This window comes from Pyrgilauda ruficollis, unplaced genomic scaffold, assembly GCF_017590135.1.
Source record: "Pyrgilauda ruficollis isolate IOZ18807 unplaced genomic scaffold, ASM1759013v1 scaffold10, whole genome shotgun sequence".
Lineage (NCBI taxonomy): Eukaryota > Metazoa > Chordata > Aves > Passeriformes > Passeridae > Pyrgilauda > Pyrgilauda ruficollis.
This window is the reverse complement of record NW_024508101.1, coordinates 12,455,515-12,481,887: the sequence shown is the minus strand read 5'-3', so window position 1 is coordinate 12,481,887 and position 26,373 is coordinate 12,455,515. Positions and strand designations below refer to the sequence as shown.

Here is a 26,373-nt window from a genome sequence, read left to right as displayed (position 1 = left end):
CAGCAGATGTGAAATTTAAAAGACAGGATTAAGAAACAGATAAAATTGTACTTACCCCAGTGCCAGTTCACAAAACAAACAAACAAAACCAAATTTAAAAAAAAAAAGCCTGAAAGCCTCAGGAATCATTAAGCTGAAGTGGGAGAGGATTGAGGTTTTTCTGATGCAAACTGAATTGCCACAGTCATTAAATCCAGTTTTGTCCCTCTCTCATTACAGTAATCACAGTGGCCAGATAAAGCTGGGAGGACACTGCTGGTGCTGCAATGGCACAGAGCACCAAGTGACACACAGATAACTGCTGTGCATGAAACCAAGCTCGGGTGCTCCTCAAGCACTTTGCAAACAACGTAAAAACCACAGACAAAGCAATGTGTTAGCAAGTCCCTTGTGCATTAAGAGTTTATTTGATTTTTTTGTAATGGAACTGCACCATCGGTTACTCTAATTGAGGTATTTAGCCAAAATCCAGTATATAGTCATGAAAATAAGTACACTGCCTTAGAGCTATGTAAAAACATTGTACAAAATTTGTGTCCATGTCAAATAAATACATTAATTTGAATATTTACGTAAAGAAACATGACTTGGATACTCTTGTGGTTAAGAAAAAAAAAAACCAACTGGCTCTTTCACATATTTTAGGCAAACATTCAGCTTTACATTAAACAGACCTCAAACTGAAGCTTAGGTAACAGGTCAAATACAAATGTAGAAACTTAAAAGTGCCAACAAACAAGATAATTCAAGTACAGTAAACGTTAAAAAATATATGTATTTATTTAAATTTTCAGATGGTTCCAACAGGGACAGGCCATCAGGGATTTAAATAGAACATGAAAACATCTGAGATAACAAGAACAAGAAACATTTTGTTCCAGAATAAAATAGAAATCATTAATCCAACATTTTAGAAACAGAGAAGTCCACAGCAACATAGAAAAAGAGACTTAAGAGTTCATTTCTGTTCTGAATATGGCCTGGAAGAATCACAGCAGCTATCCCAGCCACCAGGTGATGATGACTTTTCTGTATCCATGCTCTGATTGTAAGCAGATAGAAAATAATTGCTCCCTTCTTGGTTTTGATTTGCAGGAGAAATTGGGTATGTTGTTCCCAGAAAAGTCTGATGAGTGAGGACATTAAAGTGGCTGAATTGATGGGACATGTTTAATGGTCTGCTATAAACCTGGAAGTTACTGAAAGGAGTTTGTTCAACTGCATTGTGTTTCTCTCCTTCAGCAGAGCATGTTGTAGAAACTGTAGTAATTGGCTGCTTCTCTTCCAAGCCAGTTTTGTAAGTCTTTTCCCCAAGGCCAGTTTGTGCTTCAGGAGTTAACTCTGTAACTGATAAGCAGCTTTCTTTAGCATCTACTCCATGTGGGCCCTTGGCCTCTGCATGCAAAGCTTCCACATGAGTATCATACTTAGAGGCACCACTGCAGATTTCTATTTCTGCCAATTCATCCCCTGAATCCAGAGACATGTCCTCCTCATCCTTCTCATCCTTTTCTACAAGAACTACATTAAAAGAGAGAGAAAGTTCTATTCTATTGAAATATAAACTTTGGTTAAAAAGGCCATACACTACTCACAGTGTTACACTTCAGGTCTGCCAGTCCAACAGCACTTTAAGTCTTGGTCTTCTGCCACTCGTGTTCACTTACTCAACACACACACTCAACCCTCTGTAGGAGTGTCCAGTTACTTGGTGCTAAAAGCTTCTGCACAGCGTGCTCATATTTAGTGCTGGGAAATCCCAACTCCCAGCTCCAAAGGGGACAATGTCAAAACAGCATCTAAAGTTACACAGCAGGTGAGTATTTGATCAGACAATTAAAGGAGTACAATTACTGACATCTCAGTACAGTTTATCTACTCTAGTAGATAAAGCAGGTAGAGACAAGTTTATCCTTTTCCTGAAAACAATGCCCTGTCTAGTGCTGCAAATACCACGTTAGCCTGTACTTCTGTCTTTAAGGTCTCCGTGCTCCATCCCCACTGCTTTTCCCCCATCATTCAAACACAAGAGTAGCTTGAGAGTTGGGTTTTCCTTGCCAGCTGCAGTGGCTGTTGACCAGAGTCAAGGCACACTGTCCCAGCACCTCCACCCACACATGCAGTTTAGAAAGGAAAGTTTAAGTGTGTTTGACCTCACCTGATTGTCTTTGGCCAGCACTGCAGGAAGCAAGGTGGTTCTGCTCAGTAACAGTGTTGTTAAACCCAACGAGACTTTTAAAGTTATGCATGAAGTCATCAACAGCAGCCACCACTATGCCATTATCAACGTAACTCGAGAGCGTCTGGAGGTTCTTTTCTAAATACATAAAAGAGTTTGTATTAATATTTAGCACCTATTGTCAAAAAAGGGGGAGAGGTATTCACAAATGTGGGATTTACCTGTTAGGAAGACAACATGTCTCTGTTTTATGTTTTGAGCCTGAAGCCTGATGAGACAGTCAAGTTCTGGAGCATTTCGAGTTTGAGAATCACAGTTATGGTAAGACAGAATCTCAACCAAGTACTTCTTTTCATAGGTGTTCAGCAGGGTGAGCAGGTCCAGGGCATTGGCATTCATCCTGCAGCGGGGGGAAAGCTCACTGTTAGAAACAATTTAAGGTCAGTCTAAATATCAAAAGACAAACATAAGAGTAAGTTCTATTTAAGTGTTTTGGATGGCATAATGAAAGCTGAAGCATTTTAACAGCTCATATTATAGAACCTTACTTACCTCCCCAGCTCCTTCAGTTTTTTTTGTATTTTGCAGTGGACTTTCCATTGCCATTTCCCATCTGGGGTATTGAGATCCTCCAGAAATGTTAGGAACTGTTTTAGTTTATCTGTTATGGAGATATTTAATAAAAGTTAAATTTTGTGATATGTAGACTGAGAATACTGCTTCAGTGTACACAAAAAGCTGTTTCCTGTTTTCATCACAGTACAGTCACACAATTACAAACAGCAGCCACTCACTTCAAAGTTTTATTCCATACAGACTGGCCAACAGCAGTATCATAAAACTTAGCTGCCTTTCTGTACCTCAGGTGCCCAGCAGTGGCATTTAAAAGCTGACCTCAGTATACACACTCTGCCTTGCTAAAATATTTCAAAAAATTCTAACTTCATTAACTATTCAATTTCAAATGAAGAAAAAGTATATATAACATATTTGTGGATGGAGTAGTAAGGAATAAAAGGCTTCACAGACACAACTACACAATGTAATACAAACTGAAGACAAAATCTCCCTGTTCATGTGTTCTTCAAGAACACCACTGGGCTGAGAAAAAGACTGAATTAGCTGAAGTTCTCAAAGAACATCACAAAAATTGGAAGACCTGATCCTTCACTGTGGTGAGTATGGGACTTCTCACACAGTGAAATGCCAGGATTTTAGTTCTAAAGCTTCCAGAAGGATCACACCTACCTGTAGTGATGGACTCTGGGTTAAGGACAGATTCATCTGACACAACAAAACCCCCAGACACAAACAGGTCATTGTAAGTGTGATTTTTCACATCATCCAAACTATCGACCCCTGCAAAGCTGACACAGGAGAACCTCTTCAGAGTCACCAGGCCAGGGATCTGTTAAAAACATTTGAAATCAGAGGTGTAACCACAGGTCGCACAGAAAAAGGAATTACAGAACTCTCCTACCTACTAATGCCAGACACCAAACTTCAAAACACATTTTCAAAAAATTACTGTTTCTTCTCCTGCCTAGGGAGGTGCTGTCTCAGGACCATTACAGGAATAAGGTAAATGGATGTTGAGCACTTCAAATAATTTTACTTTCTGTCCAGCACAGGGCCTTTAAGCTGTCAGGAATAGCTCAGGTCATCTGAAAGTTGCCTTCACCTCCTGTTAGAGCATCACAGAACCAGAAGCAGAACTACTCAGGACTCTGCACAGCTTTACAACTACTAACAATACATATGCATTAGCATACGCATGGTGGTGAAAGAAGTTATGAGTAAAATGTTGTGACAAGACCATTTTTACTACAACCATTTTGTTTCTTCAGACAGCAGCTAAACAGGGTCCTGTTGAATGCTGTGCTGTTAGAAGAAAGCAGCCTTGCTCCAAATGAGCTCCTCTCACTATTGCCAACAGGTTTCTGTAGCTCACAGTTACTTACGTGGGACATACCTTATGGATGAGATTGGCAATGTCTTCATTTTGGATAATGATCAACAGTTTATCAGAATTATCTCTTCTTTTAAGGAACTCCTCTGGATGGCACTCTGTGTTCCCTAACCTTTTAAGATATTCCTGCCACCACAGAGAGAGGAGACAAGGAATAAGTCAATAGGTAGTTTGGTAAAAACAATGCCCAGATGACACCCACAGCAAGAAGGTTTTCCACTTCAGTGAATCCCAGAGGGACTGGCTGCTTTATCTCTCCCAAAACTTAATCAGAAGGATGCGGCAACAAAGAGCAGCTGTTTCAGCAATACAGTCATTCTTATCAAATCACACACAGACAATCAACTGACAGTATCAAACTGCCCCAGTTTTCAAGGAAGGCCAGAAGTTTACAACTTTCATCCTACACATTTAAGTACAGAAGCACAGTGATTTCTCAAAGTTCTGTCTACTATTAGAGGGGAAGAGAAAAAACCCCAAAGGCACGCAGAGTGACTTTCATACATTCCTTCTAAAATGGTAGCTATCACATTTCTTCACTTATCACCTTTTTTTCTGTAAGCCCACCCCCTGGCAGGATCTTCAGAAAGGACCAACCTACAGCTTGTTCTCTTTTCCAACTCAAAGAAAAAGACTTACGTAAAAGATAAATATAAGCAAGACTACCACAAAAGCTCAATGAAGAAATGGGACAGGACAGCCTATTTTCACAACTCACTTTCACAGTCAAAGTGAGTCTGGTTTCATACAAGGGGATTTGAAAGACACTCTGTTCTGACACTAGAGAGAGGTTGAACTGAAACAGCTTTACCTTGATTTCTCTGCAGAGAACACTTTCTTCCTCTTCATGAATATAAAATTTGAGAGTGTTTTTCTGTACATCTTCTATTATTTTGACCAATTGGGTAAGTACTTCAGGTTTTAACTTGCTTATTAAATTAGAATAATATGGTTGAGTTGAAATGTTGAAGTTCTTAGGGGACTTCTGAGTCTTTTCTGGTGGTTCCATGAGATCACCACCAGAAGCAGTCTGATCCTCTGGTTTAGCATTCCCATGACTCATTTTCTCCTTCCCTAGGGGTAGGCTTGCTGAAGGCTGCTCATGAGAATGCAGCTCTTGCCCCAGGTCATTGCACAGTGGCTCTGGGCACACAGCCAGCGTGTTGGGCCCCCCGGGGGCAGTGCTGCTCACCACCTCCAGTGCTTCAGGACTAGAATAAACTGGGAGAGTCTGCTTCACGCATGAAGAAGCAAAAATGACATTGTTCAGCTTCTCAATCAGGCTCTCTATGTATTCTTGGACAGAAATCTCTGATGCCTGCAAACAGATGTGTTGAGAAAGTCTCATTATCCTCTCCTGGGCAGAAAGGACTGGTGTGGACATGTCACTGACATAAGGAATGTTTTTTTGCTGCAACATTTCTTCAATCTTTCTTGCAAAGAGCTTATATTCTTCTAACAGTGCTGTCTCTATTACTGCACTAATGGAATGCTTAGCTGTAAGAGGTTGATCTGTTAGCTCATACTGATCTTCAAGTTTCTCCACTTGTCCTGTGTAATGTCCATCTTCTGCTGTCCCCTTCTGTGTGTCTGAAAATGGAGAGCATGGCAATTGATAATCAGAATTTCTCTGTCTATTTACTACCCGGGGGTCATTAGGAAGTGCATCCGTTGGTGGCAAATATTCCAGCGGCTCTTCTGGTGATTTCAGACCTACAGAAGAAGAGTTCATCATCACCAACACCATCATCTCATGTGTGAAAGTCACACACAGCTGATACACCAAAACCTCCAAATCCCAGCCTGGAAACAGCATTACTGTTATGCCTTCCCCACCAACCAACTTAAATCCCAACACTCAAGTGTTCCAGTCTGCTGAGGTACAGAAGCACAGTACATTTAACAGCTAAGACAGTAAAACAGCACAGTCCAAGTCTGCTGAAAAAGCAGAATACAAGTCGTTTTCCCAGAGATAATGTAGAATAAGCACAACAGGATATACCTCCATTACAAATTAAAAATTAAATTAGAAATCAAGCAGGGCAACATATGATTCAAGTATTTTCATTTGCTACTAGGTTAAAGTCCTCACTTTTAAAAAGCTTAGACACAAATGACCTTGTGGAGTTGGACTACAGCTGCATCTGATCTTGCAATTGTGAAAACAAGTTTTTTTTTTATTGAAAAGGGAAGGATATCAGTCTGATGGATTACTGACACAGCTTCAGTGGTGCTGCAAGGAGTGCTTGAAAGACCCTCATAACCCCAGCTCAATTTCTTCACCATCCATATTCAAAACTATAGTTCTGTTTGTTTTTAAAGCATTCACATTTCTAATTTGTGTTAATATGAGGCCAAACCAGCAGTACCTGTTTTCATCCGGCAGATTTCTGTATTAATCAAATACAAAAAAATAACTGCACAGGTTTCAGATGTGCTTCTGTACCAACATGTGATCCAAGAATGGATCCATGAATCCAGGTACAAACCTTTAGTATATGTTTGCATTCACTACTTGTAGGAACAGAGGAGTTAAAATCCATCTTACCTGTAATTGGGATAAGTTTCCAGTGCATTCCGACTTCCCCTACACTATTTGGGCAGGGATGTTGCCTGAGATAGCCATGTTCTATAGGTGCACTAGGACACGGACTGCAGTCTTCAAAGGTACTCCCAGAGCTTGCTTCCTAAAAAGCAAGCAAAATACTCATCTCAAAACAACTTCTTTTGGTTTTGCTCACTATTAAGTTTCTACATTCTGAGCAGCTGACAGAAAGAACTGAGTTCACCAGCACACTGGCAATTCTGCTATCAATCTAATCCAGACAAACCTGGAAACATTTTTCCATGAGGCACTTCTCTGGTCTCTCATTACTAATGCAGCCTTGAGCACTGGTCTTACAGTATGGAAGCTGGGGGTGCCAAAGGGGAAGGGAGGGGAGAACTGGCTGCTCCCTCACTCTTTTTCCAGGCTGTTGTCTTGACACTTGACTAAAGCCATGAGGCACTTTAAATAATATAGTTTAAATAATTTAAATTTAAATAATAAAGTTGCTGAGGCACTGCCTACAACTAGTATTGGGCCCTTAAAAAAGCCAATTTCATCTCACATTCCAGATGGGTAGAAGCAAAACAGCATAGAGATGACAGGCAGGACAAACTCATTCGGGCTCTGTGACTTAGAAACTGGGCCTTGCGTGGAAGTACAGTAACAGAGATCATGCAACAATCACTCCTGTAGGGTAAGGATCTGCGGCACTGTGATCCCTAAGCACAAGGGAACTCATATACAGCACTGCACCAAGAAGGCACATTAAGAGAGCTGAGCATGCAGTGAAATGCTCAGAATTCTTCAATTCTGCTCCTTTTTTATTACAGAGAGAATAAAGAACCATGAGCCCACACTTAACAGTGGAGAAAATTTCCACCTATGTTCCTACCAAACAGAAAAGCTCTACAGAAGAGTTAGTATGTATCTCCGTCTGCCTCTGTAAAAAAATAGAATGTTTTTTTCATTCAATCTCATATTTATGAAAATAGTACTTTTCACTGTCAGCATCATGGCAGTTTCACTTACTTGTAAATGTAGTGTGTGCTCAAGGGGTGCTTCGTTGGGTGGGAGCTGCAGACTGACATCGACGGGGTAGGGCAAGCACGGCACGTCAGTTTCCAACACGGCCGGGCTCTGCAGGTCCGTGAAGGGAACGCTGTCAGCCTGAGCAGCGTTAGGAAGCTCATGATCCTGTCTGTCCTGAGCTGGAATGGATTCATACCCATAGTTTTGTCTCAGATACTCTTCAATCTCCTCAGTGCCTAACGCTAAGGCCTGAGTGACAGACTGTGCCAGTGCCGGGTCCCAGGGGCTGGCAGGGGCCAGCGTCTCCAGCAGCGCTCTGATGAGCCCCTCCGGGTCGGCAGCAGCGTCGGACACATCCGCCTGCCCCAAGTCACCCTCGTGGCCACCATGGTCAGAATTGGTTGAGAACACATAGTGTGGTGAATCCAAGGTTCTGCCCCCTTAGAAGAGAGTGAGGAGGGGAAAAGGAATCCATTCCTCAGTCTTAAAATAAAAACAAAACCAAATCCCCCCCACAAACATCTGCCACGTACCCACAGTCTCAATCTTTAGCATCGGTTTGTATGCACACACACTTATTTTAACAAAAATGTACACATGCTTTCATCAGATATTCAATGTCATTAATCAATGTCAAAAGACCTTTGAAGGTTCACAGAATTCCAAGCAGGAATCCCAACCATAAAGTCCACCCTTTGCCTCCTTCATCCCTCCATGCCAGTCAGTATCTTTTGTCCCCTCAAGAGGACAGCTAAGATCAGTCACTTCATCTTCCAGTGATTCACATACATGGGAGTGACCGGTGCTTGATGAAAATCCCCTCTTTGTGTCACTCTGCTCCCATTTCCCCCTTCTGCAGGAGGCTTCTATAATTGCCTTGAGAAAACGGTCAGGGAAACAGAACTCAAAGGGTTTTTTCTGGCAGACCTCAAGTCAGAGGGTATCTGTGATACTTCTCTGAGGTCTGGATGTAGATAATTTCATGTACAGAATTATTTAATCTTATTAGTTTGTTTCCTCTGTCCCACTACACACATTACGGGCTATTTCAAAAATGAACTATGGTCTTTCCTTCAACCTAAGCTCCTTAGGTATGAAATAGGGTAGTGGACACATGAAGAATTACAGCCAAGTCAAACTCTACAGGAGACAGTATCAAGTCTGTTGAGTGTTCTGTATTAGGAAGTCTTTGGACAGCTCCACAGGCAAGTAAACTCTCTGAAAGTCTGCTTTCTTTCTAAAGAGGCTAAACAAAAGCAACTTCCAGGAAAATTCCCCTTAACTTGTCTCCTAAAAAGTGGAAACCTGCAAAAAAAACCACTTTCAGATCTCAGGCCTATGTTTAAATGAACCATCACGCATTAAATTGCCACAGCATGCAAAAAGATACTCAATCTATAATGATGAAGTGTTAAATATGCTCTGAATAACAATGTTTAAAGAACTCTAAACAAAGACTTTCTTACCTTCGCACTGACAAATATTCTCTGAAGAGTCACTCATTTTTAGGTATTTCTGTGAATTTTCAGATTGTTTTTCCAGCTTTCTTTTCAAACCACTTCTAATTCTGGGGTCTTCAGAATCAGAATCTCCACCTACATTTTTCTTCCTACACTGGATCAAGTTAATAAGATCCTTGAGTCTTTCAGTATCATAGTCTCCAAAAGGAGGCACTTTTTTTTTGACAACAGTGGCTTCATATTTGGGATGGATTCTTTTCCTGCATTTTGCCTTGGCAAAGTCAGAGTAGTCTTCTGTAGCTTCATAATCTGAGAGAGGGCTGAAGCGCTGAGGCTTCCGATTTCTATCCAGCAGCTCCTTAGCCCTGCAAACGGGGAGCTGATAGGCCTCCTGACTGAAAACGTATTTTTTCAAGTACCTGTCAATGTCACCTTTGTGTTTTGGGGCAGGGTGCAGAAATCTTTTGTCATCCAGCCGTGTACTGTACTCATGAAATGTAAATTCTCTACCTCTTCCAGGGCCGTTGTAGAGTTTTTTGAAGTACTCATGTATGTACTTTTCCACAACAGCATGTGCTTTTCCACAATAGTAATCGACACTGCTGTGTCTACGGCACCGGATCAAAGCAAAATACAGAGCTGGAACCAACTTTGTGAATTCTGCAACGATTTCCTTTTTCTCATGCAAAACCACGGTAGCTGAATTTTTCTGTGTTCCATATGAAACACTTTTTTGTGCTGCCAAAAGAAGAAAAAGGAATCCACAATTAAAATCAAACCATGTAGCTATAAATAAATTACTAGTTAGCAATACTCTGTGTTAATACATGCTGGGTGAAACACAGTTTGGAATGACCATGAAGAAGTAATTTAGAAGCCAGGGATGCCATATAAAGAAATTTCAACAAGCTTTACATTCTCAAATATGAACAAATGAACCTACAACGTGCAGTATTTGCTTTTGTGAAGAAACAAATATTTCTAAATACTAACACCATGACCATAACCAATGCAAACTGTTACTCTTGGCTCACACTGACTGAATACTACAAAATCTTCAACAGAATATCACCTCTGTTTAAATAAACCTGCAAACAACAGTGAGCAAACCTACCTGAGTTAATGACACCTCTAGACTGTGGAAACAGAAACAATGCATGAAGCACACGCGACCGTCCAGTCTGGTGGTCTAGAACACAAAAAAATAGAAACAGTTAAAAAGGAGAGGACCACCCAAAGTCAATCTAGTACTCAAAAACCCACCCCCCTAACAAAACCGAAACAAACCCAACTCAAAAACAAACCCAGAGTATGCTTACCATAAGGGGACATCATCTGCCAAGGAGAAAGAAGAAAAAGAAATCCTCTGTCCACAAGTGGTTTCACAAGGACCTGTTTTCAAGCAAAAAGAGCAAACTGCTTCAAAGACATTTTCTCACTATGAATACTCTTCCTGACTGTAAGATAATTCAGTCATGGGCAGAGAAGTGCCCTGATACTTAAGAGTATGACAGCTAAGGAATTCCAGTGAGACTGTGGATCTTGTAGTATGTCCGAAACTACTAACTAGTAAAATTATTTTTAAAAATAGGAACAGTCAAATCTGTAACACTCACAAGTTTCTCTTTCTCTAGTTTTTGAAGTAAACCCTCTAAGTGACTCCCAGAACGGGACTTCTCCACAACTTCATACAGGCTACAGTACACGCCATTCTTCCACACTGACAGGACACAAGGGGAGAAAGAGAGTGTAAGGAAAAAAGAAACAAAACTGTAATTCAGAAAACTTGAAAATTCTGAATTTAATGAATTTCATTCTGAAATAAAACGAGAACAATTTACCTTCTTTTCTTTCTTGGTAAGTTTCTTTCAAGAACAATGCTGGTGAAATTTTTTTCTTCAACTGATCAATGCTTACAACTTTTTCAACCTCAAGTTTCTCAGGACTGCAGAAGAAGAGTGGGAGGAGATAAAAAATAAAGACCTCTTTTTTCACCTTCTATAGTCCTACACTCACTGATAAAATAAGAACCAGTAAATACATGCCCTTAAGAATAATTTCTTTGGACTATCTCATGAGCCAGGGGTGTTTATTCCTGCAGAGGAGTGTGTGTCACTTGAATGGAAAAAAAAACCCAACAAACCCAAAAACAACAGAACTCCAAACAGCAAAGAGATGTTGACAGTTGTGTGCCTGAACTCAAGAAAATTCTGGACACACACGACTCAAGTCTCATTTGATGTATTTAAGGCACTTAGTATTTCAGACTTTCATCTGAATATACCCAAAACTCACCAGTCTCTACTCAAAAGAGTTTTAATAGAATAGTATTTCAAACTTACTGTCTAAACGGCAATACTCACAGCTTGCATGGAAGGAAAAGTCGTGCTGCTGATTTCAGGGAAACGTGGCACACAAGTTTGCCTTTATTCCAAAGCTGACCCCTCCACAATGTAACGTTGGGTGTCTCTAAATTACGATGGAGAAAGGAAGACTAAGTGAAACCACTTGCCAGCTGTGATTGAAAGAAGAGGCTGCTGAATCTCCAAAATCAGTATAGGGAAAATTTCATACTAATACCAGACAATAATGTTAAAAGGAAACAGAAAAGATGTCATCAACCCTGTTATGTTTTGATCTGCTCTGAACAGAATGAAGGAGGTTGGTTTGTTACCTACACCTGTCAGTATAAGCACACCCTTGATTCTAATTTCTGAGGAATTATATCCTCTTTCCTTAACTGTCAACCACTTTCATACATACTAACTTTGCTTGAATGAGGTTCAAAACAAAGCATGACAGACAATCATATTATTTGAAGTGCCATTGAACAGGAGATTCAGGAAGTGAAGATCAGTTCTTACTACATTCTAAGTAGGAAAGGAGGGAAAAAATACTATTGATTTTGTTCACTTGTGGTTCATTCTGATAAAAGAAGATGCACACCAAGGTGTCTGTTTGATCATCCAGTATCAGCAACCAGCATGGTTCAGGATAAAATTCAGATATACACTCAGCATAACTAAACTGGTCAAACATAAAACTATGGGAGAAAACCACCATAAAACCAAAAAATGGCATTCATTCTTACCTGCATTTCTATCTGCATGGAAAGAGTTTGCTCTAAACAAAAGAAGAGAGGCAGAATGACTAGGCTGGAACAGAGAATTCTGACCACTGAATTTTACATTAAGAATAGTTTATCACTCTAACAAAATAGGAAGACTGGTAATTCCCTCTCTAACCTCAATCTATCACTGCTGCAGCATCTCGTACTATTTTAGATACCTTGATAACTGCATTTCATAGTACAGTCCCCACACCTGGACATCTTCTATCAGCACAGGTATCACAGTGGATCTGTGATCAACTGGCCATCTACATATTCTCTTCACCAGTGAAGGGTTCAGAGACAAAATATACAGAATATTATTTTACAGTACCAAGCAAGATAATGCTGTGAACATTTTAATGTTTTAATTTACAAATTAAATTAAATGAACATTTTAATTTACAAATTTCCTCAGTTAGGTAAAACCGCCCACTATTTGTGGATTCCACCCAGGCAAAAGGGAAGCAGGTGGGAAGAGCAGCAAAACTGCTTCCCACAGGGACCACTCTGCTGCATAAAACCAATTTTGGCACCTCTTGCTTTGCATTAGAAGTATTTATTACACTAAGTCCCTGTGACACATTCATTCACTTCAGCACTCTTCATTCAAATCCATTCTGAGCTACTGCCAAGAGCTATGAATTCTTCAGGCTACATGCAGATTTTCCACAACTCATTTCCTAGCTTACCTTGAAGGGGGCCCAAATTTTGGTCCTTGTACCATGTCTTCTTTATAAATAAATGAAGCAACAGCATAAGGACAAACATGTCTTGGTCTTTGCCTGATCTCATCAAAGTCGTATTCATAAAAGTAGTACTGGAAAAAGAAGAGACAATATTAAATCAGAAGCCTGGAGCAATCATTAATTTCTTTAAATGCTGGTATTTAAAATAAAGAAGTTTTTAAATGCTCCTCTCATATGTGCTAGAGAATACAATACATTAAGGTAGTTTTTTTTATCTTCTCCCTCCTTTATTAACCACTTATATATGGACAGTACCTTCAGGAGTGAATCAAGAATAAAACATTATTGAAATGCAACATTTACTTGGAAGTATTTTTGGTGAGAGAAGGGATTAACTAATAAAAAACAAAAAATTCAGAGAAAAGTAAATACTGCAATGAGTTTTGGACTCTATGCTTAGCTCAATCACCAATATAAAATGTTATTTTGGAAATTTGCAATGAGAAATGAAAAAATACATTAATTTTTAGCCAATCTGATTCAGTGTCCAGCCCAGTGATTTACAGAAAACAAAAGAAGTTGTTAATACTGAAGAGAATGCTTTCAAGCAAGGATCCTGAAATCTGCAGACTTGCTGGAATAATCTGACTGCAAGAGATTGTTGCAGTAAGAGATAAAACACCTGGAGGAACATAAATGCTTGGAACTGATTGCATTCTGTCTTCCCTCATCATCTCCAAAACTGAGAATTCTGGAAGGGGGAATAAGAGGGAAAAAAAAAAAAAAAAAAGAAAAAAAGAAAAATGCTATTCCTAGCCAACATTTTCCCTTTTAGGAGTCCCCCTTAAAGACCACAAACCAGTTGTACTTTTACACTTCACACTCCCCACATGAATTCCTCTCTTCCAGTCTCCATTCCAGTCCCATGTACATTCCCCAGTCACTTCCTATTCCACCTCCACCCTAATCTGAGGGAGATCTTCAGCTGAGGTTCAGGATCACACAATGGGAACAGCAGAGGCTGCCATGCTGTTCTGGCATTTCTAAAGCAGGCACCTGTGGACTGCTACACACACCCAGCTGCAGCTTCACAGGGAAGCTCAGGCTCTGTTGTATCTTCAGGGATTTTCTCTCCATCGTTTCTGAAGTTCTGTTTCTGAAGGTTTTATGTGAGAAGGTAACACAGGCTCAGCTTTACCTGAGTGAGTTCATAGGCTCGGTAAGCCAACAAGGAGGTGACTTTAGCTGCATTCTTTGAAACATGACACTCGTGCTTTGGGGTGGGATCCAACACGCTCTTGACAGTTGATTCCATTGCTTTCATACCAATGTGGTCATATACACTTTTCATTTTTCCCTGTAATAAAGCAGAAGAATTGTCAGCATGTGCTTTGTTCTGGAAACTAACAAAGTGCTTCAAGTACCAAAGAAATAAGAGCAGAGAAAATAAAAGAAGCCATTAAGAAAGCTACTTCTGGAGGTACATTATTTTCATACTTTCAAAAAAACCCAACATATTTTTGCCTTCTATAACAATTTATTATGCTTTATTTAAGCTTAATATCAATACTGGATTTTAAATCTAATAGAGGTCTAGTTTCTCTATACACAGATGATTGCACAAATTAAAAGTCAGTTTAAAAGCACCTGTGTAAGCAGGTACCAGTAAGCAATGTAATTCTTCAAGAACAGCAAGATAAAATTACCTTTATTATTTTAAAAACAATCACATCTCCAGAAGCTCCAGGTTCTAGAGGATTAGGCTGCAATAAATCAGCATACTTGGAGATATATACACCTGAGTATAAAAAGAAACCAAAATACATTATGCTGAATGTTAAAACAGTATTACAGTTTTAAAAAGCATTACATGGGATTAAAGCTCAATGCACACAAAAGAATAAAGATACAATCGACACTCAAGTGCAAAGGTAAAATAATTTTGTCCTTTTCTGAATTTAGTCATTTCATAGATTTTACAGCCTCAAACACATACTGTCATTTGCTGGTCTGGCTGACTACCTCAGATCAAAGAACTGTAACTGAATTCAGATACTCTAAAAAGCATCCATTTGGCTTAGGTTCCTCTCATTCCAAGTCTGTATTTATTGCTGGAGCAAATTGCTCCAGACCTTTTACCAGCTAAACAGTAGAAAATCACATGCTCATAAAGCTTTGTTCTCTACCTCACACCTATTTCTGTTTTCAATATTCAAGTCTATATTCATTCATATTGTCTCCTTTCAATATTCATAATACCTCTGTAACACGTTCCTCTCACACAGGATAACAAAATTTGTTCCAAATTTTCTATTTGAAATGCTTTGCAAAGGGAACTTACTGTCTTGCACTCTCAAAACTCTTTAACACCTTGTGACTCTTCTAAGTCTCCAATTTACCTACGCTCTTCTTGGATTTGTGGATTCAAGAATTTTAGTTCTATCTACAACAAAACTGAGCTGAGCTACTGTGTCCATGAGGTATCTCTGAATGCACACACCTACAAACAAACACAGAGGCAGCCAGCCACCCACTGCATTAGCTCTTTGGCCCCCCAGGTTTACTGGAAAGACATGGGATCTGGGTTTGACTTAAAGCCAAATGAGAATTAGGTGTTCCCTTTGGAAAGGGAATTTAACTGAACTACTCAAAAACAGATCTACAAAATAATGTTCCGATATCTATTTCCTTTGCTAAAAACATCTTGCTATGATACTGCTGCAGTTAGTGACACAACAAAGACTAGAAGTTCACACAACTGATCACATTATCTACCAACTGCTACTCAATAACCAGCACTTCTAATCAAAAGATACTTACCCATGGAAGGGCTGCCGAGAATTGTGATTTTGGAGTGGCCAACCTGCAGCCCCTTTTCACATATGCTTTGGATCTAAAGAGAACAGACAGTTTTTTAAGCAAGTCTGGTTAGGAAAGCCAGGATATGAACAGAACAAACAGCGAGAAATTACAATTACAGAATATAAATTGAGATTTAAACAAAACCCCAACCCTTAGAAACAGAGGCAAGACTAGTCTGAATTCTCTATAAAACTATTAAACTGTGTAAGTTGAACTGTGATATGGAACAGCTACACAGACTCACCTGTGTCTTAAAAAACCACAGCCTCCCTACACCTTAAACACTCTTTATGAATATTATTTGCCTTTAATACAGAAAATTTTAATATTTAAAACAGAAGTATACCTGTCAAATGACTGCATGCTTAAGAAATCCCAACTCTATAATAGCAGACAAAGCACAGAAATCACCTTTCCATCACTTTGATTAAAAGTATATGATCAAAGAAGAGACAGAGAAGACAATGTCCATCTTCTAATATGACAGGTTACCTTGTTGATGCAAAAAAAAAAGAAAAAAAACACCAAAACCCAAATGCAATGAAAGCACAAAATATTTCTCCTCAATTAAAAAAAAAAAAAAAAAAACAACAACAAACCAAACAAAACCAAATAAAAACTCACATGTCATCCAGAAAATCTATCCTTTTATTTATAAAACAGAGCCTAAACCAGCGAAGATACAGAGTCATGTAAATGGAGTACCTTAAGTAGCAGGGAAGAGAGAATTTAAATGGCGACAGATCCCTTTCCCATCCTTCTACACCTTCCAGTGCTGAATTTTGCAAAAGTAACTTGAAGATTGTGTCAATAAAAACACTCTGAAAAAAACCCCAAAGCCCCAAAAGCTCCTAGGTCTGAAGAAAGCACTTTCCCTGCAGGGCTCACTCCTCACCTGGCACCGATCCACCATGAGGAAGGCGTAACTTTCCGAGAGCTCCTTCTCCAGGTGCCCGTCAGACTTCAGCTGTCTGCGTTTTTCTGTGAACTGTTCACACACAAAGGTCTCAACACAGCTACACACACTGCTGCTGGCACAACCAATTGTCAGTGTTTTAAGGCCCCATCTATGTTAGCAGATCCAAGTGTACAAAAATAATCAAAAGATAATCCAAATTAAATCACTGGATGCTATAATTAGATTTCAAAAACATTATACCTGTGGGAAATCTAATTGGCTTAATCTGCCCAAGTATTTGTTTTTTTAAGAGACACTCTTCAAACAAAGCTGTGCAATAACAGTTTAGTTTGATCTTGGTAGAACTGGCTAGAACCATCCAGCCCAATGCCTCCCATATCATCTTTGAAACTCCAGAAATAACATTTTTTGTCTTTTTAGGAGCCATATCTCTTACACTGTGGAAATATTTTTGCAGACACACCTCACTGCTGCTGAGGTGGTTTTTACCAATGTTTCTCAGCTAGCTGTAACCATGAATAATTAATGTAATAGCAGAAAATGCTTCAGTTTACTTCATAACTTCAAGATGATAATCACAGCAAACAAACTATATATTCAATTACTTCATATGTGAAGCTTTTTGGCACTGGGAATGAAAACTTCATTTGAGAGTGACAAGAACAAGGCAAGGCTGGATTTAAGAGACACCACATAAGGCACAACAGTGGGGCTTCAACCAAGGTGCTCCAATTACTAGATCAGTAATCAACTCGAGTTAAAGTACTTCTTGGAAAACAACAAAACTACAGAGATTATGGAAACTTCTATCAGGCACATATTTTAATCTTAATTTTCACAGGAAGCACCAGCCTTGTAAAGAAGACATTAAAACACCTTTCCAGGATATTAAAATACCTTAATAAAAACTAACAACAATTTTGAAAGCTAAAAACACACAGATAACTGGTGCCAGATACAATTTTTCTTTTAGTCTTCTTGGATTACCTGGCAGGCAAAAGTTTAAAACTATGCAGTAATAAACTTGCCTGAAAAATAGCTGCTTTCATTGCAATTAAAGACCAATTACATAATGAAAATAATCCCCAGGTCTCTGCCTGCAGACTGAGAAGCACTGTCATTTGTTTGGTACCTTATTGAGAAGCAGAAGCCACAAATATACTCACTTCCTTTTCCAACAGTTCACTATGAACTAAGCTGGCTTTTCTGTATTTAAAATTGGACACTGAATTTGAATCCAAGTAGGAAGAATGCAGAATCTTTATAATACCCTCAAATTCTCGAGAACCTGGATGTACTGGCTGAAAGAGTGCTACAAAAGGGAAGAAATAAAATAATTAGTGCCAATAAACATGTGAAAACATCCAAAATTTTCCAGTTCAATGACAGTTTATGCATGAAGATAAATGGTTTGTGATTCAATTTCAAACACAAAACACCTAAAATACTTGGCAAATATGGACTTGAGAAGGTTTATCTTAAAATTTCCTAGAATGATAGCATCTTTTAAAAATCACAATGATGTTTTTTTAATGTTGCTCTTGAACAGCTACTAGCTCTCAGAAGTTTGTAAGGGAAGCACCTCAAGTCTGAATCTACCCCTTGAAAAACACTTAACATGTACTGCAAAACACTGTAATTAAACTTTCAGAACTGTAATTTACTAATTAACTCCTTTAATTAAGAAGCAGGAACAAATCATCCTAATAAAAACCTCAACAAGAGTTTCATAGCTTGGCCCCACTTCAGAACTATTATGATGTTTTGTGTTTGTTTGCTTATGGCAATTAAGCTAAATATGAAGAAATCCAATCCTATTTTAAGAAAAATAAGCTACTATTATGAAAAATACCAGGACCCCACTGCCTGTGCTCATGCTTGATGATGTTATCCCTTCCTATACCTGCTTTAAAAGGAAACCCTTCAGGTGCTGCTGTACAAACTCCCTCCTGGGCAAACCTTTACCCAAGTTCCCACAGGGAAACAGCCATGTCCCTGAGGTTCTTATCTGTGTTTGGGTGCCAAGGTAACAAACTGATCAGAGGAGCAACCCCAGAGTGAGCCAGCAGAGGATGGCAGTGCACATTTTGAGAGTAGTGGCCAGGAAAATAACATCTCCAGGAGAACTAGCACAAAACAAGGAGTGGTTTTTATCCTCAGAGTAACTTCCAAAACACCCAACAAAACTGCACAATTTTTACTGTAGTTGTAACAGTTAGGAACAACAACACTACTAATCTCACAAAAAAACCCCAAAAAACAAAGACAAAAACAACAAAAAAGCAACCTACTATTACTCTAACAACAAATTAAATTTAATTCTATCTTCAGAGTACATCCCCCAATTTCATTAAATAATATGGCAGTAGGTTTAGGCAGCCATCTTTCACTCATATGCAGAAACAGATTTATTGCATAAGCCTCAACATAAAACAAATGTTCCTAATGAAAACCAAACTGTTCTGTGTTATTTACTAAAATCTGCACACTTTAGAAGGCAACATCACATCTGCAAACTGAACTCCAGCAAGGATTCCAACACCACCACCAATGAGAAAGTGATTTTTTTAAGAGCGGAAATTATGAAAGTGATTTAGAAACCATACTTATGCAACATCCTTTTTAGTAACTACACCTTCATTCTTCAAAAGCTGACAGCAATATGGGAAGAGGCAGAATTGAGAGTGAATGGAATTCTCAACTTAGTATTACAGGGACTGAATGCTCTTGTACTGAAGAGATAAATGCTTATTAATAGAACAGGAAACAAGCCTGCTGCAGGTACACTCGCCCTGGGAAAGCACCCCCTGTTCCACCCCAGCCCCTTGGACACTACAACACTAACTCCCTGTCAGAGAGATCTGGGGTTCACACACTGCCAGCTCCTCACAACAACCAGTTAAGGCAGAAGGTTATCAGTGCCAGCTGCTTGACCGAATTTCCTGTTTTCTTACCAGTGTTTACTGTACCTTATCCCTTCTCCCTCCTTCCCCCAGGACAAGCTCAGTAAAAATGAGCCTCTCACTTCCAGCTGGAGCCCAAACAAGCGGAAAGCATTGCAGGGTGAGCTAGAAAGAGCCACCACAAGCCATACATAATGTCTCACCTACTTTCCCAGATGCAAATCTAGGAAGAGGCACATTTTTACGTGAATTAAGATCCTGTCATACATGCAAATATTATCAACCATGCTCTTCTTTGTGTTTAAACATCTTCTGCTCTGTGGAAAGCTCTGGGGAGCAAGCTGAGACAGACTTGCCCTAAACCTGCAAGTCACCCTATTCTCCTGGTAGAGAGAATCTGCATAAAATAGTACACACTTAGTGCTCAACACATTCATGGAAAAGCCCTACCCAATCATAAAATTATGGAAAATAAGAATTTTTTTTTAGTTTTTAGTTCTACAATTTGAGGCACTGTAGACTTCATGTTCCCAATCAAAACATGAAACATTTCCCCAGTGAGGTGAGTAGCCAGGCAATACTTTTCAGTTTGTCACTTGAGCTGTGGTGTTCAAGGACAGTGATGGTCTAAAATGTACATGTCACCATAGCAGGGCCTTACTTCGCAGAAGGAGTGCAGAAACAAGACAAAACTAAAATAAAACCGAGAAGTACTAAACTAGACCTTGTACAGCTGTCACCAAGGCCTGTGCCCTCAGGCAAACCATGAAATTGCTGAGCTCATCCCCAGTCCTCCATCCCTTCAAAGACCAGCCATGTGCACATACATGTCTTCCAGGCTTGCTGTGCACAGCTGATGGGGGTACGCCGCACCTTTACTGCCCTGTGCTAATTAAACAGTGATTAAAGTAAGGACTAACCTGCAGCACCCTTATAATACAAGCCAATTGTTCTGGGGTTTGCTGGCTTGTTTGGCACAGGTAAAAATAAGTAAATAAATACTGGGTTTGTTCACCTCCTACCCAGGGCACTGGAACGTATGTAATTATTTTTAGGTGGAAATTGAGTTTAGCTAATAAGTACTAGTCAAGGGACAGGGACTGGACTGGATGTTTGGATTTATGTCATGCCTGAGAGGCTCTACTTTTCTTTCACAGCTGTCTGATGTTTCAACTTCAGAAAGCTGAGACTGGAGTTCCTGGGTTTGGTTGCTTTAAGTCAGAATGTGAGGACAGAGCCATCCTCCTTGAGCAATCCTGAACAAAGTTTGAAGTGAAGATAAGTGAATTAATGATTTTCCTATCGGCTAAGTTGGCAGAATGCTAGCATTCTTCACACACAAGTGCTCCTGCTACAAAAGCTCCATTGAGAAGCACCCTTTAAAGTCTCCATTTCTTTCAGTCTTCATTTTTTAAGACGAAGACAAAAAAATCTGTGGTGTTAATGAACTGTGACATTTTTACCTTTAGGACTTTTTCAGCCCAAAATACCTTGTACTCTCAATAGGCCTAAATAGTTACCAGGTTCAGGGACTGACAGATTTCTCCACCTAGAAATATTGTGTAGCAAACAGAAGATGCACATCTCTACCAAAGAAAGAGAAAATGAGAAGACAAAAGACAAGGCAAAATGATGACTTAGAACAGGGACAACCTAGACCTTCATGCAAGTATTGCAGTTTCATGGGTAAAAGCAAGACCTTTTTCCTCCCCTCAGCCTGTGAAACAGCAGACATTTGCTACTTTGACAGACTCCAGAAATAAACTCCAGCTTTAATCAACAAGCAACCCCCTAAAGGCACTGGCTGCAATGTCAGCATCAAGGTGGAATTATCCTGTAAGGGGACCACTCATATAGTTCAGCAAGTTAAAGGTGCTCTTACTGATTTATCCTTAAAATTTGCTTTCCTAATCCTATCAAGGACCTCTCAAGTTTCAAGCAAACCCGTGACGATCAGACAACTGAAGAGGCCACAGCAGGCCTGAAGACAATGACAGATAAGCTGCTCAAGAGAGCATAACACCTTTGCTGAACTCTTTGTACCAAGAAAACAAACCTCCAAGGAACTTCTAAGGAGGAAGACAAACGCAGGCACACCTTAAAAAAAAAATGTTACAGCCAACCTTTGTTTCCTGAATTCCTATGCCAGCCAAAAGGAAGAGAAAATCAGAAGTATTCTCTGTGCAAACTGATCACAGTTGTTATGAGGTATCTCTCCTTCAGATTACAAAGGATTTCTGTTGACTTTCAGTCCCTACTTAAGTCTCCAAGAGGAAAGATAAACTGAAGAAGAAAAAGAAGCAGCTAAAGCCTAAATTTTCTAGGATATTTCTCTTACATTTTGGAAGCTAAACTTCCTCTTACATTTTTACTTTCCAGATTCAGTTTTTCATTTTTTCACCACCAAAAATTGTTCCTCAAACACATTTTGGTGTTTAAAAATACTTTAAAATCCACCAAAAAACCCACCTCCACACAAACTCAAACACCTGCAACAAAGTGATCCTGTACACACTTTGCACATATCAGCTAAACCTTCACAAACAAGGCAGCAGCCGTCTCTCAGGACGGTATGTCCAGGAAAGACATGGTGGTTTAAAAAGCAGAACAAGGACAACTGTAAGTCAAGGAATGATGGAGGAAGCTTCCACATGTATTGCTTCATGCTGGGCTTTAGAATCAAGCCAAGAGAGCTCTTTTGAGAGGAACTGGTGTCACTCACCAGATTATTTTGCAATTTAACAAGATGGATTTAAGCACTAGCAGTAAGGATGCTGCAAGCGCCACTACGGCATTAGATGATCCAGTGCTGATCTTCCAGTTCAGTTCCAGAACTGAATTGCATCATTTTTCAAATGACAATACAAATCCCAATAGCAATTTAGTTGTCCTCAAACTGCAGTTTGGCAGTCCATGCTGAGAGAACAACACTCAGCAGCTGTAAACCCACAAGCACCGTGGGCTGAATGGAGCAAGGTCTGCTCTGAGAGCTTTGGAAGCTCTAAATCATCAGAATGATCAAAATACCTGAGAGCCTTTCTGCAGGCTGAAAGGGAAAAAGGTGAGAATGGCTCAAATGACCTTGACATTATCAAGTCAGTTTCTGAAATAAGATAAGAATGGCTTCCTCTTCTACCTCAGAGGCCACAGAAGCCTGAGGTTTGAACTACACCATCCAAAACTTTTTGCAGACCGCAGATGGCTCAGCACAGGCAAATGACGAATCAGATGACCTGAGAAGGTATTTTGCAGGTCTTCATTCACACTGGAACCAAATGCTAAAGTGGAACTTCAAATAGCATTGGTTAAGTAGTAAACATTTCTGAAATACATTTAAAGGTATTCACAGGTAACCACACTTGGGTGTGACACACAAGACACTTCAGTTGTTCGTGAGTCATGTTACATCCAGGTATTTTTCTGCCAGCTGAATTATAAAAGACTTTTTTTCTCCAAATCAACCCACTTCTTTTTACAATGAATCTCTGCCAGACTTGAATCACCCCAGAGTGGGGTGGCAATGGGAAAGACCAGGAAGAAAAAGGGGTCATTACTGCCAAAAGGAATTAATCTATTACTGGTGAGAAAAGACTGGATAATGAAATAAACCTACCTTCATCTCTTCCTTACAGAAGAAAGCATTTCAAGAAGTTAAGATGTTACTCTCTTCTCTGAAGAACAAGAAGCCTATTCAAACAAGAATTTTTGTGATATGGACTAACTGACTCCATATTGCAAAAGGGCAAGAACGAAGATAAATTTCAGGGAGGAAATCAGACATGTCTTCAACTTCACTTAACAAAAACAAAGTTAAGCAGAAACCAGTGGAGTTTTGTGAAAAGTAAGAAATACCACAGGCTTTTAGAGGAAGAGTTACTCAGAAAGAAAAAAAAACCAAACCCTGGACACTTGGAAGCAGAACGCTTCCAAAGCGAGGCACGAGAACGTGGGATGCTCCCTTTCTCCCTGCAAAGAACTTTCACCAGATAAGAACAGTCTTTTGCGTATCATCAATGAAGGACAACTCTGCTAGGTTTGGTTAGTCTACCCTAAGAAGGATTACACCCTTCTCCTGCAGGGAGGAGGTCGGGGAAGAGAAAAGCGAACCATCTTCACAGATGTCGGTGTCCCAGAGAAACATCTTCGCCACATGCCAAAGCCACCTCCAGAAGCAGAGCTGAGATCAACTCAAGCCCACCCAGATCGCATCCAGCTTCTCCTCCTTTTAAAGCAGAGGTCTGAAACTCAAGCCGAGCGTTTGTTTTGGTTTCGTTTCATCCTCGTGACAAAATAAAAGTGAGAAAGAGCAGGGGTAGGAAAAGAATGTAGCATCCTGACACTAAAATGGGCTCGCTCCCCAGCAGCCTCGCGAGTGCGAGCCAGCAGAGCCTCCTCCACACCGCAGGGTTTGCATGCAGCCGTGTGAGGTGTCTGAGAGCTGCCTGATGAATCGGATGGAGAGGGGAGCGAGGTAGAAAAGGGAGGGGAGGGGAAGGAACAACCTTTCTTTTCTCTGCTCTTCCTGGGTATCTGAAAGTTCCTCCTAACAGGCTGCTGGTCTTCTGAGGGCTTAGGGAGAGGGGGCGGCCCCCCGAGCACACCGCTGGGCGGCTGCTGCTGCTCGTTTGCCGTCGAGATGCTGCTCCTGCGCTGGCTGCTGCTACTGATGCTGAGGTTTGTGGGGACCTTGTCCTCTGCAGCAACAGCAGCCACCAGCAGCGCCTCCCCAGCGCTACCGCTCTCAGAGCGTCCGCCATTTTGTGTGGTGTCCTCAGCGGCTCCAGCTCTGTTACTCTCCACTCCGAGGACGCCCGCGTTGGTCTTCTCCATCCGCTGATGCTGCTCCGGCTCCATCTCGCTGCCACTGCGGATCACGGCATCCGCCATTCCCTCCGCAGAAGCGAGCCCGGCAGCTCGCGCCTTCTCCCCAGCACAGCGCCCCTTCCCAGCGCCAGCAGCGCCCGCGCCGCCTCGCCTCGCCCTCCGCCCGCCTCACGGCAGCCCCCGGGCCGCCCCCGCCCCACCACACAACATGGCGGCGGAAGGGGGGGGCGGTCTGCGGCCAGCCCGGCCCAGCCAATCCGCTCGCGGCACACGTTATAAGTAGGGGCGCGGCCGCTGCCCACGCGATGGGGCGGGAGCGGCCCGTTTGGGACCCGCTGCTGCCGCCGCGGGACACCGCTCGGGCACCGCTCGGGGCCCGCTGCTCCCGCCCAGGGACACCGCTCGGGGCCCGCCGCCCTCCCGCCAAGCGGCGGCTCCTGTGCCGGGGCCGGAGCGCTGCCCTGAGGGGACGCCGCGCTCCCGAGAAGGCCGCGGCCCGCACAAGGCTCCGGCCCTGCAGCGGGGCGCGGCGCTCGGGAACGGGCTCTCCCCGCATCAACCCGCCCTTGGGCACGAACCCCACCCGCATTTCGGGTCCAGGAACGCTCCGCTCCAGGGCTGCACTGCTTCTCTGCGAATTTCCAACTTAACTACAAGTTCACTACACTGAATGCCAGCCATACTCATACTCTCAGATTCAAAGGTTTTTTCCAAGACATTGGACAAGATGACAACAACCTTTGAAGAATAAAAATACATTCATGGTTATGAAGGGCAGGCAAAAAAAAAATTCTTAATTTACTTCAGCAGGATTCTCTGCTAGTTACATAGTGAGTTAGAACAGCACTAAATAACCTATATTGGAGGCCAGAAGGTTAACATTTATTGTCCCTGTAAGGCTCACAACTTGCAGTGCAAGAGGGATGTGAAAATGCCAAAGCAAAGACCTGTCCTTTGCAGCTCCTAGGAATGCACTGCAGTGAACAGTGCCTGCTGAAAATAACCATTCTTGCAGTGTCTAGGAAATGCCAATAGCAGATTTTAGTTTTGCAAATAACGAGTAAAACATTAGAAGCTTTGTGAAATACAAAACTGTGTTTTGTGTCAGGTACATACAGGCAATATGTGTATCTGTGATTGTGATATGTGTGGCCACTGACCATGGGACAGTTATAAAGACAATTCTAATAAATAATTGAGGAAGTAAAGCATGGAAGAAGGCCTTTGAACCTATTCTTTTGTTTGCAATTAACCTTTATAAGTTTTCAGTTGATTTAGGAGCATGCGAATTAAAGCTTTAAGGATGTTGCTGTTTGATGGGAACTTTCTGCTTCTAGCTAAAAAGAGTTTTGCAATAATAACCTTTTGAAGTATAATTTTAGAATATTGCTTGTAGTAAGGATCTTTGAAACTATAGCTTTAGCATATATAAGAAGGAAACATGCTTATCTCGACGCCTTAACAAAACAGTGAAAAGCAGCTTGAGAAAGGAAGATGAACATCAACTCAAGGATTGATAGTTTCGACCAAGGGAAGCTGGACGTCACTGCTATGAGATTTATAGTCCTCACAATTAAAAGGTGAACCCGCAGCTGGAATCTGGACCTCCCCAGCTGGGAGACTTCTTTCTTCCTTCGGAAGCTGGGGATACTCCTTTCTGGGATACATCCTGAGAAAAACTAAATCACAATGGTGTATAGAATTGTGATGTAAAAATTGGGAATAGAAACTGCTGAGAAAGCAGATGAGTACCCCTATAAATATCTGTAAGCCCCAACTGTCGGCGTGCAGTTGGAGGGAAAGTTTCCCCCACTGTACCCAGCGCTGTATTGATCATACTTTACCATATTAATGAATAAATTGATTGCTGCTTGAATATTGG

The 26,373-nt window shown here is 40.9% G+C and overlaps 1 protein-coding gene across 6 annotated transcripts; it reads right to left on the bottom strand.

The window, feature by feature from the left end:
• Positions 1-755: 755 nt before the first annotated feature.
• Positions 756-24,674, bottom strand: TASOR (transcription activation suppressor). 6 transcript variants are annotated; one of them, XM_041464508.1, is made up of 24 exons: positions 24,170-24,674; positions 17,931-18,076; positions 16,741-16,833; positions 15,804-15,876; positions 14,690-14,781; positions 14,182-14,340; positions 12,987-13,114; positions 12,277-12,308; positions 11,549-11,654; positions 11,027-11,130; positions 10,802-10,905; positions 10,505-10,577; positions 10,300-10,374; positions 9,192-9,923; positions 7,726-8,165; positions 6,697-6,835; positions 4,960-5,861; positions 4,152-4,274; positions 3,428-3,587; positions 2,732-2,840; positions 2,401-2,579; positions 2,159-2,317; positions 1,428-1,521; positions 1,177-1,347 (listed from the first exon to the last, which is right to left on the bottom strand). In XM_041464508.1, the coding sequence occupies exons 1-24, from the start codon at positions 24,552-24,554 to the stop codon at positions 1,329-1,331; spliced, it is 4,626 nt and encodes a 1,541-aa protein (XP_041320442.1). In that variant the 5' UTR covers positions 24,555-24,674; the 3' UTR covers positions 1,177-1,328. The 6 variants fall into 6 exon arrangements, 5 of the variants coding, with proteins under 5 accessions (XP_041320413.1, XP_041320430.1, XP_041320422.1 ...); XR_005954869.1 differs by having other exon boundaries at positions 1,329-1,347; positions 1,428-1,799; XM_041464479.1 differs by having other exon boundaries at positions 756-1,521.
• Between the last annotated feature and the right edge of the window lie 1,699 nt (positions 24,675-26,373).